Source organism: Rissa tridactyla, chromosome 9 (assembly GCF_028500815.1).
Source record: "Rissa tridactyla isolate bRisTri1 chromosome 9, bRisTri1.patW.cur.20221130, whole genome shotgun sequence".
In the NCBI taxonomy this organism is placed as follows: Eukaryota; Metazoa; Chordata; class Aves; order Charadriiformes; family Laridae; genus Rissa; species Rissa tridactyla.
This window is the reverse complement of record NC_071474.1, coordinates 39,212,060-39,231,593: the sequence shown is the minus strand read 5'-3', so window position 1 is coordinate 39,231,593 and position 19,534 is coordinate 39,212,060. Positions and strand designations below refer to the sequence as shown.

At 44.0% G+C, this 19,534-nt stretch overlaps 1 protein-coding gene across 3 annotated transcripts in view; it reads right to left on the bottom strand.

Annotated features, from left to right (window-relative positions):
- The window catches only part of IL1RAPL2 (interleukin 1 receptor accessory protein like 2), a 398,133-nt gene extending 379,177 nt beyond the window's left edge, over window positions 1-18,956 (bottom strand). The window contains exons 1-2 of one of the 3 annotated variants that reach the window (XM_054214552.1): window positions 18,821-18,956; window positions 6,707-6,807 (exon numbers count right to left, since the gene is read on the bottom strand). In XM_054214552.1, coding sequence (XP_054070527.1) covers window positions 6,707-6,788 — 82 coding nt within the window. In that variant the 5' untranslated portion in view covers window positions 6,789-6,807; window positions 18,821-18,956. Of the gene's footprint in view, window positions 1-6,706; window positions 6,810-17,963; window positions 18,596-18,820 lie in introns of those variants that run through there. The other 2 variants (XM_054214553.1, XM_054214556.1) reach the window with 2 other exon arrangements.
- Between the last annotated feature and the right edge of the window lie 578 nt (window positions 18,957-19,534).

Sequence of the window (19,534 nt, the reverse complement as noted above, 5' to 3'; positions counted from 1 at the left end):
AAGTTACAACAGTACCACAACAATCTCACACAGCTCTATTTACTAACACTTGCACACATATGCACTGCACTAAAAAGAATTCCTTCCTTCTTCACAGGTCAACAACTTGAAATCCTTAACTCTGCACCTCCTGCAAAGGGAAAACTCTGATGTTGCCTTTATTATTTGTTAAACCAACTTCTCCAAATGCCAAAAATAACCAAAAATGTGTCTTAATTTTCCTTTCTGTTCCTATTTCCCAAAGTGATCCCAACATCTACCTCACAATTTTACTGCTTGTCACTTTCACTGCTACATTTATGGCAAAAGCAAGTAAATAAATAAAAAAGAAGTTTCTGATACAATGTGTCACCAGGACTAGCAATTTAAAACTGAAATGTACTTAAAACAACAAGCAAGGTTCTGAAAGTAAAGTAGAAAAAATTCTTTCAATCCAGTGGACGGAAATATGAGAATGCATATTAATATGGATACCTAGTTCAATCAAAGGACCCTTAAGTTTGCAGCTGTATTATTTATATATATTTGAACATTAGGTAAGACAGACCATCCAAAAATATTTTCATGAACAAGAGGAAAAATTAAGCATTCGAGAACAACTTGCCCTGTGTCTTGGGACAGTCAGTTTCAGAGTAAGGACATGAACATAGGACACACACCCTCAAACTAAGCATACTACAAATACTGAAATGAAGATGTCTCTTAAAATTTCTATTTAAAGAAAACAAAGCAAAGACACCTTGACATATTAGTTTTCTCATTTTAAAAGGCTCCATTTTGGGGAGGAAAAGTATTATCCAGTTAAAGGCACAGAGCTGGAAGATTTCTCAATCATGATGGTATGCCTACTAGAGGTTCAGACATTATTAATAAATTCTTACATGCTGCAGCTAGATGTAGAACAGATATCCAAACAGCTGACATGATGCCCATCACAAAAGTGGAAGATTATAGATTTTTTAACTGAGGAAATTACATTTCTTTCATTCTTTGCTTATTTCCCCCTATCCCTAAAGATCCTACCTTTGTGATTTACTGCGGTTGGAACAACTTAATTGTGTTCATTTATTTTATTCAGATACAGCTGTGGTTTCCCTTTTGGGAAAGGAGTCTAGCTTTAATATTTAAGTATCAGCTCAATATTTTAATTGTTTTAATTATACATGAACTCATTTTAAACAAGTGTAATAGCTAAAAACTTGAGTGTTTAAATAAGTTCAATATTTAAACCCTGTCATGTTGAGGTCACTAAAAAAACCCCAAACCTCTAGCAGATTATTTCCTTTCTTGTTCTTCTCTATGCATCTCCCTTCCTTCCCACAAGCAAACAGAATGTCTAAATGCTGCCAGCTGTCTCCCAGATAGGTCTGTCTAGCTGCAGTGCCGCTCTGTGTCTAGAGGAGAGGAAACCAAGGCTGAGTCTCCCGTAATGAGGTGCACGGACTACCCGTGCTTCACAGCTTACTTGCTGGTAGCCCCTCGAGACCTGACTGAGTGCAGGAGCCTGGCTCCTCGCTTCCTACTGATCCAGAGTGAACAGATGGAGAGCTGCTGTGAACCTGTGAGCAGACACAACCGTATGCAAGAGGGACTGTACATTCCTGCGCTGATGACAGCTTAGAACAACGGTGATCTCGACTTTTTTTGTTTGCTGGAGCTGTGAATAATTTAACATCTTCTGGGAAAAGTAAGAGATCAGTGTGCGCTGATTAGTGTTGCCAAGCTCCCGTTTCCTCTACGTCTGCACATTATTTGCAGGAAGTAAAAGCTGAAAGCCTCTTTTGCATCACTCCTATCTCAGAAACTGGGAGGGCTCGTAGCCATGCATTTTACATCAGGGCCAGAAGTCAGCTCTTCAGGCAGATACAATTACAACCAAAAAGTGCTAATTCTGCAGCTCCTCTAGGGGCCCACCCCAGCAGGAGCAAGAGACTTTTAAGAGTTAGGCTCCTCTAGGATATCCCACTCCAAGCACAAATCCATGAGTCATCTCTGACGTACAAACTTTCATGTATGTCATGGTGTGATCAGGCAGCAGTGCAGCAAGACTGAGCGTCCCAGAAGGGGCCAGAGGGAAATCCTAGGCTAGAGCACTGAAAACTAGTAGGAAAGTGAAGGTCCCCTGAAACATCTATAGCAGACCACAGTAAGTTGTTGCATGACATTTAAAAGGCATGAAATAACAAGTCAATAGGTTTTAAATGAATGTGTCGAAGCACTACATCCCAACCGCTGCAACATCAATGAGAAAATTTAAGACAATTTGGCTATGCACATAAACCGCAAGGCATAATGCTATGCCCTCTCTCTCTGAAGCCATTGGTGACAAAGTTGGATGCAGGTGGCAGGTGATGGCATGGGTGAGGGATCAGAGACACACTTGCTCCTCTGGCATAGGACTGACTCTTGGGTCAAGAAGAGAAGGAAGGCCAGAATCCCAGAGCACATCCATCTGCCACACTACAGAGGAGAAGACACAAGACTGGCTACGTAGCTTGGAGGACACACCAGTCCAACGCCTGAGCCAATTAAGCCCTGTTAACCCACAGAAAGATTACTACCAGCTCTGCCTCCAGCAGCTTCGTTGAAACCTTGGGAATGTCTGCCTATGCTCCTCCACACAAGGCTGGCGTGGCCTCTGGAGCTCTAGCATGCTGAGACAGGGTATTTCAGCTCAGCAAATAAATACAGCGACAATAAATGGCATTAATTATTCACTAATGGAATTACGTCTAGTAACTCAAACAGAGTCTATAATCTGAAAAATCTTTTGCTTAAAAAATGCAATGATTTTTAATTGGTTTTATATTCCCTGGTATGATTATTCAAAGCACTATATACAAAGGGCTTGGGAAAAGAAGTCACTCAATCAGATTAGAAGGAAATCACCTACCAGCTGGGAACCTAGCAGCTCCCACATCCTCAATTTATTTGTATAACCTCCACCTGTAAAATAGCCTTTCCAGGGTATTGCTAAGGCTGTAGTACCAGCATTAGCTGTTTGCTCAGTTTCACTTCTTAAAGCAGGCAAAAAGGATGACCTGCAGCTTTCAAAAAAGCTTCTTAATATTAAGAAATGCTTGTGAAACTTAAGTCAACGTTACATTCACACAAATGCTTGAGGCAAACCTCTCTGTTCCCACCACAAACAGCAATCATTACTCTGTAGACATGACAGATTTCTTCTGGAGCATCTGGAAGTTGCTGCCTGTAACAAAGAATCTGACTAGCATAATTAAATTAGCTCACCCATTTTAATTATTTTGGCACCACATCTCAAGTGAGAAGCAGCCAAACAAATTTGTCTTCCTACAAGTTTCTGTGTCATTTTTGCAGCATTGCAAAGTACTCTAAAACCTATCTGTAGCCCTCACATGCATTCCTGCTTGTCTTCTCCAAACAGAAATATGGACACCTGAATCTATGACAAAGGGCAAGTAAAGGATATAAGACAAATCTATTTCAGTTCCGTTTTCTCTCCCCTTCCATGAGGATTGTTTCTTCAGCAAACTTTAATTCTATGCTTGAAACTGGAGCACCATTTCATCACCTTCTGTTTGACATCTTGGATCCTCCACTCCTGGCCTCTCTTTAATGACTCTTGCCTGTTGTCGAACCCCTGTGTACTGTCTGCATTTGCTGTCTGGAGTTCTCATCAACTTTCTCCCCTTGGGTTTCCATACCTTGGCTTCGAATCAATATTTTCCCACCAGCCTCTGAAAATGCCTTCCTAGCCAAATCCCTGTTCTCTTTAAGGCAATTTCAATTTCACTGATAATGCCCTTCTGGACATTCTGCCTCCCTTTTGACTGCCTCTGTTTTAGTGATGCTTTTGCATTACCTGAAGACAATGCTACACCTTCCCATTGCTCCCCTCCTAGTCCTGTTCAACTCATCTCTCTTTAGATTCTTCCTACACCTTAAACGGGATATATTCTATTGTGTGATATTACACACATGCTAGTCAACTTCATAATTGCTCTTGTACTTAACACTGATCACAATTCTGGTTGTTCATGCAATAATCCTACGTATTGCTTGGAAAAATGCCAGCCTACATAAGTCAGCAAAGACACTAATACCCTGATTTTGGTTTATTGCCCTAGTAGCCCAGATCTGTCTTTATCATCAGTGTCAGTACTTTCCATGCACTGCTTCACACAGCTCTACACAACTGTCTGCACAATTTCCCTTCCCCTTTTAAGGATGCTTGGCAGATTAGATGTCCCCATACCAATAGCCAGCAAGACCCAAGACCACAGCCTCCATCCAGAACACTGCTGCAGAGATCCTGTCCACAGAGTGTCATTTGGGTGCCACATCCACTCCCGCCCAAGCTCTCATCTGCAGCTAAGAGAGTCTTCTGCTTTCAGACATCCTGCTGTTTACACTGCAGTGCAGCTGCCCACAAATGACCATTAAATTACTTTCCCCTTCCCACTCTCCTTTATCAAGACACAAGTTCAAGTTAAAAAAAAAAAAAAAAAACACACACCCTGAGCTACAGCACCAACACACTACAGCTGCTGTCACCCTGTCGAGCAACATGGTCTCCTTGTTTCTCCATGAATTTGTCTGGCGGCATTCATCCACTATCTCTGATCTTCTAATTAAACAACAATACAAATAGTTAAAGTTCAGAGCCTCTGGAGCATCTGTCCCTTCACAACATATAACATTTAGTGAAGTCTCAAGCAATCAAGTAACAGTCCTTCATATCTAAAGACCCCTTTCAGAAAGGGAGTCAAATTATCATTTTTGCTCTAAGTGCTGAAATCACAGAAACAGGAAATTTATTTCACACACAATGTAGTGGAAAAAGAAAAAGGGAAAAATAAAAATCAATAGTTTGCTCCACATAGCAACCTAAAAATCAGCACGTAAGACAGAATGAATACTGAAGGTGAAAACCAACTACATGATCACGTACTTGTAAAGAAACTACAATTTTACTTTACATGCCTTTTCCCCTTCATCTTATACTCAACATATACCAACTCAATCAAATCAAAAGAAAAAGAACCAGCTATTCACTAGTGGGTTATATTTAGCAATACGCAGTGCAACATATTAAAGCATTCTTCCCACCAGTACTGAACCTGAATTGATACTGTCAACAGCTGCCAATAACACAAGACATTCTGCAGAGTCAAAGAAAGCAGATTAAAAAAAAAAAACAAACTAAAATATAATTAAAGGTAAACTACCATCTGAATGATGCTATAATCACAGGCATGTTACTTCTACAGATGTGTACCTCTGATAAAGGAAATGCAAAGGCTCTTCCTTGCAGCCAGGTGGTGTTGCCTGGCATCAGTGAATCAAGGCTGCCCAAACTCAATTATTCAGATTACGGATCTCATAGGGGTTCCCATCCAGGCCAGCAACAGCAGTTTTGAAAAAGAGAAACACCATCACCCTTAGCAGAGTTTAGATCGAGCTCCACTGTAGCCAAATCCCAAGAGCCATGACTGCTCTCACAGGGCAAACAGGGCTCAGGGCACAATAACCACAACAAAAGGCTGTAGACTAGTTTGATCCAGCAACATCCATTTATACTTTCTAGCCCAGCAGAAAGAGTTCAGCCTAGCATTTGGTGGTTCACGGAGTAATGCTTCCTAGCCTGGGATGTGACATCTAATTCTTTATAATAGACAGATCAATAACTTTTCTCCTCCACCCTCAAGAAATGCAGAAATTAGACTTAAAACTGGCCACACACCAACTAAAGTTAGTAATTTCTCTTTGTACCTACATCACTAAAAGTGTTGGCTGAAGACACTGAGGACAGCAAGATCAATGGAAGCCCTCACGCTTGCACATATAGCACGCAACTCGCGGGAAAAAATAAGTAGTGTAACATGCAAGTTACAACATTTATCCTACCTCAGTTACCTGCCCACATACACGAGGCTGTAGCAGACTAACAACAATATGAAACACTGCAGCTAACCGACTTGTCTGCCTGAAGTCCTTCCAAACTCACAACTTACTTCAGGAAGGCAAACAGTCTCGAGAAGTTATTCCCTTTGAGGGGGGAGAGCTGCATGGACTAAGAGTCACTTCAGGCTCTAATACTCATCCAGATCAACTGTCTGTCCTGGAAAGAGATACTCTAATGCTTCTTTGAAGAGTTCTGCTATTCTTAGTGGGTTTCAAAAGCAGATGTAAATATAAACCACCTCCCACTCTCTCCACCACCAGACTAATCAGAGATTATCTACCCAGGAAATCTTTTCCCAGTTAACCCTATACATGATCACACATATGGCTGACATAACTTTTTGAAAGGTGCCCTTCCAACACACAGAAATATCATCCAGACTTAAATCCACCACAAACCACATCCACAGTTCCTTAGCATCCTTAGCATGAGTAAGAGATTGGATGTTAAAACAATGCCAAAGTTATTATTACCTTTGTGGTTTTTCAATCACATCAACCTTTTCTTTTTATTAATTTTTTTTAAATAAAAGAAAACATAATGACAATTTCAAACAGCTTAAAGTCACATCAACAGAACATTACAGTGAGAAAATTCATTCTGTAACACCTGGTAAGCAAACCATATTGGTTATGACTTTTTTTTTTTCCCCAGAAGAGAACAAGAAGTATATATGCAAAACAAAAAGCAGCCATCTAAAATGCTTGATTGCATAAGCACTAGATCCAGATTCAAAAGTAAAAATATTTTTCTGTGACTTACCAGAATTTCTCTTTGACACGAGCTTCAAATTCATGCTGACTACAGTACAGATCACAAGAACCAAGAGAACAAGAGGCTTCATCTTTCACTTTCTGTGACAGCTGAAATGCAAACATAGTATGAAGTCTGAATCACAGCTTTCCACTACAACAAAGCAGCAGCTACAGTTAAACATTTCTCAAAGAACCATTACAGGGCAATGGCTTAATCTAGTGACTTCTGGGTTTATTTTTATGCAGAGGTAGGAAAACATAATGGTTCAAAGTAACTGTCTATGAATAATTTATCTCTGACTATCACGCAAAAGGGTTGCGATTTTTTAAATGACACTTTGAAAATATTATTTTGCTTAAAAAAAAAAACCACAACAAAACACAAAACTGTTTATTTGAAATAGGATGGGTCTAATCTGCCAGATTTTTGTATGTTATTTAAGGGGGAGACCTTGATGGTCATGATTAGTTTTGTCTCATACAAACAGGCCACACACTTGAAAAAACTTCACATTGTTCAGGAAAAGATAAAGAGTACGTTATTCATGCAATTTCTCTTAGCAACCTTATTTTCCCACTGGTGACCTTGTAAAAGTTCCTACAATGAATTAGTTCTATTCCAGAGATTTCTCCTATAAAATGAGGAAAAGACAGGTGAAGAAAATTCAGAAATCAATGAATGCAGATCTTGGGATTCTTATTAAAAAGATAAAACTAGTGTCTCCTGCGAACCTTACTACCTATTTTATATTATGTACATTAAAAAAAAGAAAAATTCAGTTTAAAATTGTATGTTTAGTTTTATATAATTACTGGAACTAATTCTGTGTTCATTTAAAGTATGAGGTGATTGAAGAAAGCATAACAAGAGCAAACTGAGGTTTCTTATCTGTAATTAAAAACAGATAGAATGAATCTAAACTCAGCAAAGCCCATCTCTCTATATCTCTCTCTCTAAACGAAAGAGAGAGAAATACTTAATTATAAGCTAGAGTCCTCAAATATATGCTTAGCTTGAAATCACAGGCGTTTAAGTGGCTTGATATATTTAGGCTCAAGGAATTCATCTCTATATCAGATACAAACTTTAGATCAAGACCCTTATTCTCACATAAAGAGGGCAGTCACCTAAATCAGTATGAAATTATTATTTGTGCCAAAAGAGTCGGCAAATATTTTATAGCAGTTTCTTTTAAACAGAAATACACAAAACTACCTGCATTAGTAGTGAAAATGAAGGCCAACGAAACAGAATCATTCCTTAAATGCTGTACCACATCCACCTGCCCACTCAGAGGCACCCTCAGCTTTGGGACCAGCCCAGATCCTTGTAGCTCTGAACATTTGCTCAACACGATAAACCAGCAAGAGGGTGCAATGTCCTGCAGTTCACTGAAAATTATTCAGTTTAATTTGAGTTTATTACATCAAATATTCTTCCCTTGTAATTATACTACCAGCCTATTGTTGTGTGAAGAAATGTAAGGAACCATGTATAATCTTTTACACGATGGCAATTATGCTGCTATTCAATTATTTCAAAATTACCACTTAAAACTGAAGTTTTCGCCCTCTCACCTTACCGTACTGCAAGCTATAAATAGGCAGTGAATTTTTTTCCCCCAGGAATTCTATGTTCCCATGGGCACTTTATGCCTATTGATTCCCCACGGTAACGATGCTAAAGGAGTTTTCAAGGAATAATACACACTGAAGGCTGTCTGACAGTGGTTAATGGCAGAATTAGTATTCATTCTTCCCTAACCTCTCCTTGGAGTACCAAAATCCTGAAACAAGCAAGGCCATCTTGACAAGAGAGCTTAAAAAAAAGTAATTGAACTAAATCTTTTGACAGATAATTGTAATGATGATGTTATGCTAGAATGATTTTCAAGTGTAGCTTTGCAAATTACTTTCTCCACTTTCCTCCCTTCAGTTATTACAGCTGAGGTATGTAACTCCTAGGTCTTTTTTTATGTGGGTCCCTCCATCCCCACCCCAAATGAGCTATGGTGCATTAAATACACTTAAAAATTCAAAGCAAGTTCTGTCAGCCAACATTCATGCTAGAGATAGGGGAGAATTCTTGGTTCTGTCAGCACTGATAGGAGTTTTGCTTTTTGAGTCCCTGGCCTCACCAAGGCAGTCAGTCTCTGTACCTGCAAAAATCAGGAAAATACAGCAGGAAAATGGCAAAAAACTACTTCACCATCCAGTCATTCACAGCCTAGCCCAAAGCCTCAGCCTGTCACATCTGACACAGCCCCACTGAAGCTGGCATGAAAATACATGTCAGACTTTGAGGTGTCATCTTCACCGTCCTAGACATGCAACCACAAGAAGGCAGAATCACTCACACCGCTGCCCAGTGGATCAGCTGGTTATTGTCCTGAGACAGCAGACAGGTATAGACAACAAGGCTGTTCAAACCACCATATCACAGATGATTTCTTTTTTAAACATACAATTTGACAAAGAACATTAAGGTACAGCATAAGATGTTTTTCCCCCAGAAGAATGTCAAGCAGCCAGAAGAGTGAAGTTTGCATGTGTCCAGGACAAAGTCTCTAAATTTGCTCAGGAGGAGATTTCTGGGCTGAACCTGCCAAGACTCCCATCATGGCTCCCAACGGGACCACTTGCACAACTCCCTCCTCTGGGCCATTCACTCACGTATCAGGCAGTAGGATGGATTAGAGGCTCAAGACAATCCTGTGCTTGACCTACTAGGACTTCTGGAAATAAATGAGTGGTGAGTAACGTGAACAAACTGTGCTAGCTTGAAGCGATATGAGATGGGATAAACCAGTTAACGTTCAATACCATTTTTCTATAATCAAGGCATTCTCCTCCAACCAGGGCTGATTTTGTCATTTGACAAACTTTCCCCTCACAGGCACCAAGCAGCATTTCCCTGAGGAGCTGTTTACTCTGACGCTGCCAACTCCAACCAGCTGTGAGTAGGGGCCACAGCTGCAACAAGAATGTAGTACTCTACTGGATACACCTCAGAAGAGGGGGAACAAGTTTAGGCCGTTCCCAGAAGAGTGAAGATGATGTCTTGCTGAATGAGGATACAGAAATACAAATTACAGCTATCTTGCCCAAGATCACCAAGAGGAGGGAAGAGAGACACAGAATGAAGTGCTTGTTGAAAAGGCTGAAAGAATTGCTAAACAAATTAATCCAGCCCTTGTTGTGACCTGCCAGGTTGCGTTTGTATCAAGATAAGTAAAGGGAGGTTGCTACCATCAGAGGGAGAACTGTAGGACAAGCAAGGTGTGACAACTTCATTCTCAATCATTCCTCTGCTAACAAGTTCACCCCTTTCCCTCCTCATACCGTTTGATGCTACAGACCACAGGCTTCAGGGAGCTTTCCCAGTCTGCTGTAGACATCCAACACCTACAAGGGGACCAGGCTGCAGTGCAGCACAAATTCTATTCTTCTAACAGAAACCCTGACTCCCATGTGCTGCCTAATGCCCTTTACCTGTGCTGACAAACTTAGTTCTTTCTTCCTCAGAAAACAAGGCTTGGGAAATTGTGTCCCATTTTCTTCGTGTACTGCTTGCTGTCCTTCCAGCAGCCACTTCAGCTTGCATAGCTTCCCAGACTCAAATGAATTTCAAGCGACAATGTTGGAAGAAAGCACTTAGAAACACTAAGGAAACTGGAGCATTGACATTCTGCACAAAACCCAGCACCGAGATTCCCAAGTTCCTGCTTCAAATATAGTTTAGTTTTGCTCTAATTTCTACTGCAAGCTTTGTTTATACAGTGTTCCTTTTTAAGAGAAAGCAAGAGAAGAAAAAGCGATGCATGTGTGCACTCAGGCACACGTCTGTGCCTGAGATTTGCTGACACACCATGAGGCTCTGTAGGTTCTGGTTTCTCCACAGAAGCTGCGATGCAGAAGGTGCTCATTAAAAACAGCAGCCCACCTCTTTACTGGTTTCCAATTGTCAAGTTTTGTTGTTCAGAAATCTCAGGGAAATAAATTACAGTTTTCACCCCACACACAAAGGATGAAATGGCAACAGTAATTCTTTCATTGTCTTCACAATATGCTAGATGGTGACTTCTGTTCATTTATTTTCAAACCATTTCCCCACACCACTTTTTAAGGCTTTGAATTTTAATATGAACCCTCTCTCGGGTCTTCTCTTCTTCTGCCAACGTACCAAACTTTGAGCTGTTTATTACTGAAAGATTTTCAGTGTATACAATATGCTGGATGGAAGTAATCCACAATGGGCACCGGTCCCTTTTTGTTGATACTTCAAACACAAACAAAAAATTATTTAAGATCAGAGATTCAAGCTAGTTCAAGTAACATATCTTCAGCTCTACTTGATATGGGTCATGCAGCGTTCTTTGCTCTGTTGCTCAATAAGCATCAAAGAATATTTCATTTTGCCTAATTCACTGTGCATCTTCACCATTATAACCAGCCACTTAAGTTGTCTAAATATGTAATGAACATTAATTCTACAAGGCAGTGTGCATTCAGCATTCTTTTTACTGGATTTGAGCCTCTACTGGGCTCAGGTCCTTAACTAAATTCACAATTCCACGAGAAATTTAAAGCTGAGGTAAGCACGGAGGGAGCCTGGCAGTGCTTGTGTTGTATGAACAGAAAGTAACCAGCAACAATGAGACAAAATCTAAAATGTCTGGGATTATTACTGGCTCAACAGTGTAACAGCTGCACGATAGCAATACAACAAGGAAAAGACCCAGGGTATTGTCCTGTGGAAGCAAAGGGAACCACAACTAAATATACAGAGCACCTGACAAGGTCACAACACCAATCTGTAATGATTCCTCTAAAGGTTGAGTGTCTGGGTGCGAAAGAAAAGGAACAAACTGTAAAACTCGCAGATGTTTTGTGATGTGAAGGGGGTAAACTCAGAATCTTATCAGTTATTTCAGAAGAAACAAACAGCACTGCACCTTAGGTGTTAACACTGAGATTTTGCCAGAAAGACTGTAATGCCTCCATTAAAAAGTTAAATATCTTCCAAACAGCAACCACAGAAGAGCAGTATCTTAAAGCTTCAAAAGGTGTCTTACAGTATAACTCCAAAACAAAAAATGGGTTTCAGTGGCAGCAACAGGAAAAAAAAAAAGTCTTGTGGATGGCCTCCACACAATAACTTATCCCATTAACATTTCTGGCTGCAAAGAGTAGAAGTGATCTTAGTTATGTTAAAATAGCAATCAGACACAACACTATGAGCAAACTGCTGGGTCACCCTGTAGAGAGAAAACCCTGAGAGCATTAACACAAGAACCTTTTCCTGCAAGAACTTTCCGATCCAATAGCTGACTAAAATAGTGCTCATTCATGCCAAAAAAAATGAAAAGCAGGAAATGGAAAAACCCCCTGAAATATTCCAAATACAGATAAAGGTTCCAATATCTATAGAATAAAAATGCTAACCAGAGGGGCTAGTGATGAGTATGTGATGCAGGCACTCATCTAAATCTCTACTAAGAAAACTCACCAAAAACCTGAGCAGCCCATCTTAACAGATTTGTGAACGAAAAGAACTAGAACTACTCAGCACTGATTAGCAGATCAAGCACTATCAGCTCACACCACATACTGACCTCGATTCCCTAAGCAACTCACTCACACAGAATTCAAGTTCATTGTATCTTCAAATTGGATTTTTAAATCCCTGAATCACACTCCTCCCTTATTGCAGCAACGCCAGCACTTGGAAATGCATAAAGCAACTGTAAGGAGGAACAAGAAGAACAACAAAGGAGTGGCAAAGTTAGCTATTATTTTTTAAGCCTCATGCCCAGCTGCACCATCAATGATGTACTGATTCAGCACTACCCTGGATTCTACAGAGAACTATTGTTCCAGCCTTAACTTTGCAATATTCTAACTACACATCCCAGGACATATCGATGCGCTGGTCCAGTATCACAGCTTTTGAGTAGTCCAGGCCTTTTACAGACATTCAAAGTGAAATACATGTTGTGGGAGGAGGATTACAGCTGTACTTCAAGCCCTCACGGTTTATGAGGTCAACATAATGGATCTATTAATTTACAGACTTTTTTTCCCCTAGAGTAGGAGCTATTAATATTCTACATATATTTACTTCTGCAGATTGTGGTTTAAGCAATACAGTACTTCAGGCAACACGAAAGTACTGTAGGCAACGTAAAGACCGTCAGACCCAGGGAGTTTCGGTTTATAGCGTGGGTCTTAGCCTCTTACCACTTTGCAGAATTACTTCGAAGATTACAGAAAAGACAGCTGGGGGAGAGAAGAAAACGTGAAGACAGTCTACACTTGGACAGCTAAACATGTACACTAGTACTAGGGAAAGGGGAGTGATTTTAAGAATCAGCACAAATCAGCCTAAGTTCTACAGCTGACGCAGTTACAGCAAAACAGTTCCCAAAGCTGAGTAAGCCACAGCAGTAATCACAGCCACCTGAGGGGAAAGAGGAGCCCCAGCCACAGATGACCACGTACGTTTCCCAACACCGAGAAGGCCACTGGCCACCGTTCCAGGAAGGCAGACTTCTTCTAGGCTGAGATGAACTCTCACAGATCCAGCCCAGCCAGCCCACCCTGGGCTGCAGAGAAGGTCCACTCAGGAAAAAATGACTCGGAACTCTGCTTTTCAGATCTCCAGGGGAAAAAAAGCAAGTTGCTGATGAGAACTCTTAAGCTTCAGAGTCGCTGATAAACCCCGTAAATTCCAGAAAACCCACGGCTTCACCTGACTCTTCAGTCACTGACACCCAGAGCAAACACCACTGCTCAGGTCATGGCCCTTTCCTGCTGAGTGCTTTAGATGATCTTGCCAGTGATCACAGGTCTCCTCTACAGAGCCTCAACCACAAAAGGAGGAGACATTTCAGATTAAGGGAGATGCAAAAAGTCCATTCTCACCCACACCAATTTCAAAACTAACTCACTGCTCTTACATCAATAAGAAAGTCTGTCCAATTCACAGCAGCCTACGCAAGAGCATTATTAAGCCAAAAGATTAGATGCTTTGCTTTTTTCATACTCATACCAACCTTGTGCCCAAGCACCTTTTGTAGAAAAGCTATTAAAAATGGAGAGAGAGACAGTTCAAAGAGAGGTCTCAATCCTGAAAGATAGCATATGCCTCCTCTTCCCCCCTACACTGCTTCTCTCATTTCCCTTGTGTTCCTCAAGGCTCATTACGGAGGTGCTCAGCACAAAACAGAACTAGATTTTAGACTGGGCTGCCATCTGCATGCTGAAATGTTCCCTGCTTTTATAGAGAAACTGCTTTTACAGCATCTTAAAACAGTCCTCTTTCCGGGACCACATAGAAGATGGACTGCAGTTGTTACAAGTGTCAGCTGTATTGACTTTATATCTGCTCCTATATACATTCATACCTCTGCAATATGTACAAAATAACAATATTTGCACTATTCATGGCAAACACGGTCCACATTCACTCCTGCACATTAATGAAACAAGCGCCAAGAGAACACAACTCTGCATGTGATGTGCTTAGAATTTCATTCCTTGATCTTGGTCATGGCCACATGCTTCCCTAACTAATATATAATGCTCAAAGAAGACAGAATTAACAGAAAAAGATGACATACCAGCTGTTACACTTCTTATAAAACACTCTTCCACAGTTTTCCACTTAGAAAACACAGTTCCAGAGAAGCAAGACAGAGCACTTTGCTCTGCTGTCAGCAAAGGCAAGTTGCTTTCACTGTAATCAGCACCACCTCATAGTAACTTAAAGTGATAAACATCTTCTTGATGACGATTTTTTTCCCCTCACATAACCAGAGGTAAGCCTATACCTATATGTATTTTGCTAGGTTTGTCTGGGTGAAAATAAGAATTTAATTAAGCAAGCAAGCAAACAACCCCCCCCCCAAATTTGAGAATCATGAGAAACTGCTTATAGAACATTACTTCCAAATATTTGCGGAAATCTTGTAAACAATGAGGTTTTGTTCTGATGCAGGCCAAAATCAAATTAAAATATGTATTTTATGTGCCCTGGAATTGCTCTGACAAATACACATCCTCGTTAATTTAACTGTTACATAAAGCAGTGTGAAGAGGGGTGGAAGGAACTCTCTTCCTGTAGTGCTTTTAGGGTAGAAAGGAGGTAGAAAGGAAAGGATTAGCCAAACAAACCCTGCAGAAGTTTCTAACACACAAGTCTCTCTCCGGCCAGCTTTGTTACATGTTTATAACATAACCTTCAGTCCTCCACCGATTCCAGGGGGGCTTACTTAAGTCAAGTACCAGATGCCAGAGGAAATGCTGACCATGAAAGCTAGCAAAAAGGTTCTCATTATTTTCAGCAAGGGTAAGATCTCTTCCCTTTGTCTTCTCTTCAACGCTGTTTAAAGGAAGATTTATTTTTAGTTGGACACCCTGAAAAGCAAATGGCCTCTTAAAGTGTCTCCTTATTTTGTGATACAGTTTAAACGTTCACTTCCCTTTCCATCACTAAAGACCTCCTAATAAATAGCTCAGACTCACATTGTTTGAGGAAGGCTTAGAAATGGAGAGCAGGCACTGTTTCCCATACAGCCCTTTAAGGCTGTTTAATAGTTGTTCACGATTCAGCATCCCTTGGTATTTTCAGCTTGAGCCTCAGTTTGAAGTGAGAGATTACTCAGAGCCCAAATGTTTTGGAGAGCAGGAAAAGTCCATACATTATAAATGCATTATTTGTACTTCTTATTGTGAGTACAGATTCTCAGCCCTTTCCCTCAGACACACAGGTCAATGCCACCAGCCCCAGCCACCCCTGGCAGTTTCCCACTTTAGCCAGCCCCCAGCAGGGATGACTAGCTGCACCGGGCACAGACGTGCTCCTTGGAACTTTTCCTCCACCTCCAGTCCCACAAGGGCATCTCAACCCAGGACATATGAAATTTGGACCAAACAGCCTCTCTGCCACATAGAAGATGCTGTTCTCTGTAGCTTTAACTAGATAATTGTAACATGCACCCTTCTCTCCCCAGGAAACAGCTGCAGTCAGTCAGGGAACAAATTGCTCTGCCTTTGCAAACAAACCAAATCCCCTTACAGACCCATCACAGCCAGAGCGCCTCACCTGAATGCTCCTGTCCTCTCCAAGCAGGCAGAGCATCCCAAGGGCAACAGGCCTCACATGTTGCCCCTGTTTCCTCTCCTTTGCTTCCAGCAGCCTACCTGCTTCTCTGCTGTGCTCCTCACACACACTGCGTTCATATGCAAGCTGCCCGTCACTTCCACGGGGAACTGAAGCCAGCAGCTGACCGACACCTCCAGAGACACATACACTCTTAAACCCTCCATGGCTCAAGCTTATTGTACGGTGGCAAGGCACAACACCCATGAGATCCTGAGCCCAGCAACTGTACTCCTACCTGCCTCTGCTTCCTCACTCCTCTGCAGCCTCCTCCGGGCTTAAGGCTGTGAAGTCCAAGTTCTTCTGAGGCCCAGGCCTCCAGCCTCCATCAAACCTTCTCCTCCCACTCCCACACCGTTGGTCCCTGTCTCATCAGAAGAGATCTCTGCCACAAGAACAGCCCTTCTGCTGAGCTCACCTTCTCCCTGCCAGCCTATGAATCCCTCCTGACCCTCTCAGGCTCTTTTTTGATCTGACTTCTGTTTGGAGAGCGGCCAGTCCCCCACACTGGTTTCCAACAGCTTCAGCTACTGCACTGCTTCAAAGAGCAGCCACTAGACTGGCAGCCCAGTCTAAAAAAGCTTTCTATCACTCCTGCTCTGCGAGATACAAAGCAGTTCAGACAAAGCTGGCTGACACCATATATGCACAGGGGCTCCAGCAATTGTGTGGCGTCCACAAAAATTGACTAAAGTCAGTTAAGTGCATTAATGTGGCACACCTGGTCTTTCTTCTTACCTCTTGTGCAAGCAAGTCTTCCTCCCCTCACCCTCCTCCCCATTTTACTGCTAAAGCATCAATCACCAAACAAGTTGAAGACAAACCTTCTCTGAGCTTCCAAGTGCTGTGAAAGTAAAAGGGTCATCTGAAAAGAACTCTTAGGCCTTACAAATAGAGCAAATAAAGATTCATATCTCTCTCCTGTGCTCACTTGCAGACCAAGCAGGGGGATGAGTATAAGGAAGTCTTTCTATCAGCTATGTTCCCAGCACATACCCCCTCCCCCTTCTGACATCCTTGGTCACCAGCTAGAAAGCTTTAGTTCAGTAGAGGAAGGTCTCCCCTCACAGACTCGGATCCGGAACACACTGGAGGTGCAAGCTGCTGCCTAGCAACACAAGCACTCTGCAGGGAGGTCAGAGCATGCCCCCGTCCTCCCACTGCAAAAGATCTCCTATGCACAGAGAATAACCCTCACAAGGATGCAATCCACACTAGTTTCTTGGAAAGCCATCCTGCACATCACCAATTACAACCCCTGCTTAACCACAGACCCGCCAAATGCTGAAGAGCACTGCCTGTGCCTTAGTAAACTGCCAGAAGTCTTCACTTCTCATATTTGTTGTGTGTGCATTACACTCCACTGGCTTACGGAGCCCAAAACCCCAATTCCCAGCCTGTCCCTCCATCCCTTCCTCAGCCACTTGTCTATTGCAAAGACAGTGTCTATTGACTCACTGTCAGGCAGCTTCCTCCCCAGACTTACCTCCTGCCTCAGCTCTGGCAAAGCTTTTCAGTCACCATGTCCTCCTCAAAGCTGGCCCTCTCCCACCTCCAGAGGGAAGCCCCTTCCCACGCACTACGCAGAAGCAGAGCAGGCAGTCACCTGCTTGTACAGCTGAGATATCTGACAGATACCACAGACCGCCAGGCAGCTGCACAGTTTTATCCCTGCTAAGAAGTAACGTCCCCTTTTAAGCACTGACAACAAGCATTTGGGGTGAGTGCCTCTCTCAGGTGTGAATACAACCACACTCACACAACACCTGGGCACCCTGAAACAGACCCTGCCTACCACCCTGCCCCGCATCTGCACAGGCAGCACCTCCCCTCACCTTGCACTAACCTCTAACAATTCTCTGAAAAACCTCAAAACTCTGATGATAATATCATAATAGCCGCAACCCCCCCATACATTCTAAAAATATGAAAGGGTTTTTTTTTTTTAATAATCAGGATAAAACCAAGAGAGTATAAACACTGCACAGGAGCACAAGAAAGTGCCAGTTCCAGCCAGGATGGGTTTTTCCTCACAGTACAAGCCTAAATTTGGGCGTTAACCCAACAGGAGCAGAGGTTGCCCAAAGCACACAGACCTTACCGTAACTTTGAGAAACTGCGGCTTACAGCATTTTCCACCAGAAACTTTATATTCGTTGAATCTTAGCAGAGAGAGCAGTCCACGGCCAGGTCCTTTAAAAATAGCCACTTGATCAAATACTGGAGAGAGGTTTCATCCCCTTTAGCAGGTTCCCATCAGACCCCAAATGAAACTAGAGAATCCTTATTATCACAAAACTTTTCAGAGGCACCTAGAGATCTCCAAGTCGCCCAACCTTCAGGACACCACCGCAGTACCTCAGAGCAGCCAAGCCTCCAAAGAACCTGCACCTTTTCAACAGGCTCCACCAAGCTACAACATCCCAAGAAACAACTCCTGGAGCGTTTTTATTTCAAGTCCCCAGCGGTAACACCGTTCCCGGGGAGCCCCACTCGCGTCCGCGGCGCTGACTGAGAGCGCCAAGAACCTCCTTTCGTGAGAGAAAACACTTTTGGAGCCTCCGCAGCCGCAGGGCCCGATCCGGGAAACCGCGGAGCCGCCGCGCTAACAACGGACGGGGCTCCGGCTCCGGGCAGCCGCTCTCTGAGGAGACCGGCGAAAACCGCGGGCGGAGCGCGGCCGGCCCGCCCGGGACGGAGACCCGCAGCTGCGGAGGGGTCCCTCCCGCGATCGCCCCGGCAGCAGCGGGGCGCCCGGGCTCTCTCCGCCCGCCCCGCGGCTGAGGGAGGGACAAGGCGGCAGCCGCCCCTCGGCCCCATCCCGCGCACGGCGGGGGCGGCGCCGAGGGGATACTCGTTACATCCGAACTTTTCTCTGATTTTGAGGGAAGATTTTTTTAAAACAGGAAAAAAAAATAAAGGAAATTGCCGCGAGAAGCGCCGCGCGGCAGGGCTTACCTCCCTGGCGGCTCCCCCCTAGGTCTCCATGCCGGCACGGCCCCGTCCGAGGCCGGCGGGGTGCGGCGGGCCCCCGCGCCGGTGGCGACGGACGCTGCGGACGGCGATGCCGCTGCGGGGGCGGCCCGTGTGCGCGGAGCGCAGCTCCCCGCCGCCGCGGAAGAGCGGGCGCTGTCCCCGTCGAGTTACGGCGGAGCCGCCGGGAGGGGAGGGGAGGGGACCGGGACGCCGCTGCCCCCCACCCCCACCACCACCCCCCCCGCGCCGCCGCCGCCGGCCCCGCACGCGGCAGGTGCGCCCGCCCGCCCCGCGCAACGAGACGCCGCAGCGCCCCCTGGCGGCCGCGCCGCGCCCTTGCCCGCCCGCCCGCCCCGGCCCCGCCGCCCCCGCCGGGCACCGCCGCGGGCCGCCCCGCTTCCAGCCCCGGCTCTGCACCGGGCCCCGGGGCGTCAAAATGCCGACGCCAAAACCCCTAATGCCCCGTACAGCCGGCAGCAGCCAGGGGTCCGTGGCGCCGCGCACATGGGCCCGCTCTCGGCCGAAGAACCGGCCAAGAACCGTCCTGAGGCGCAGAGGGAGCGTCGGCAAAGGGCTGTGGAAGTGTAAGGTCGGCGCCTTCAAACCTGGTTTTGCAAGAGGTGCAGCTCGTCCCAGGGGTTAACAGCGTTTGCGTTGCTCTGGGAGAAGCCGCTTCCAAACCCACTGCATCTTTTC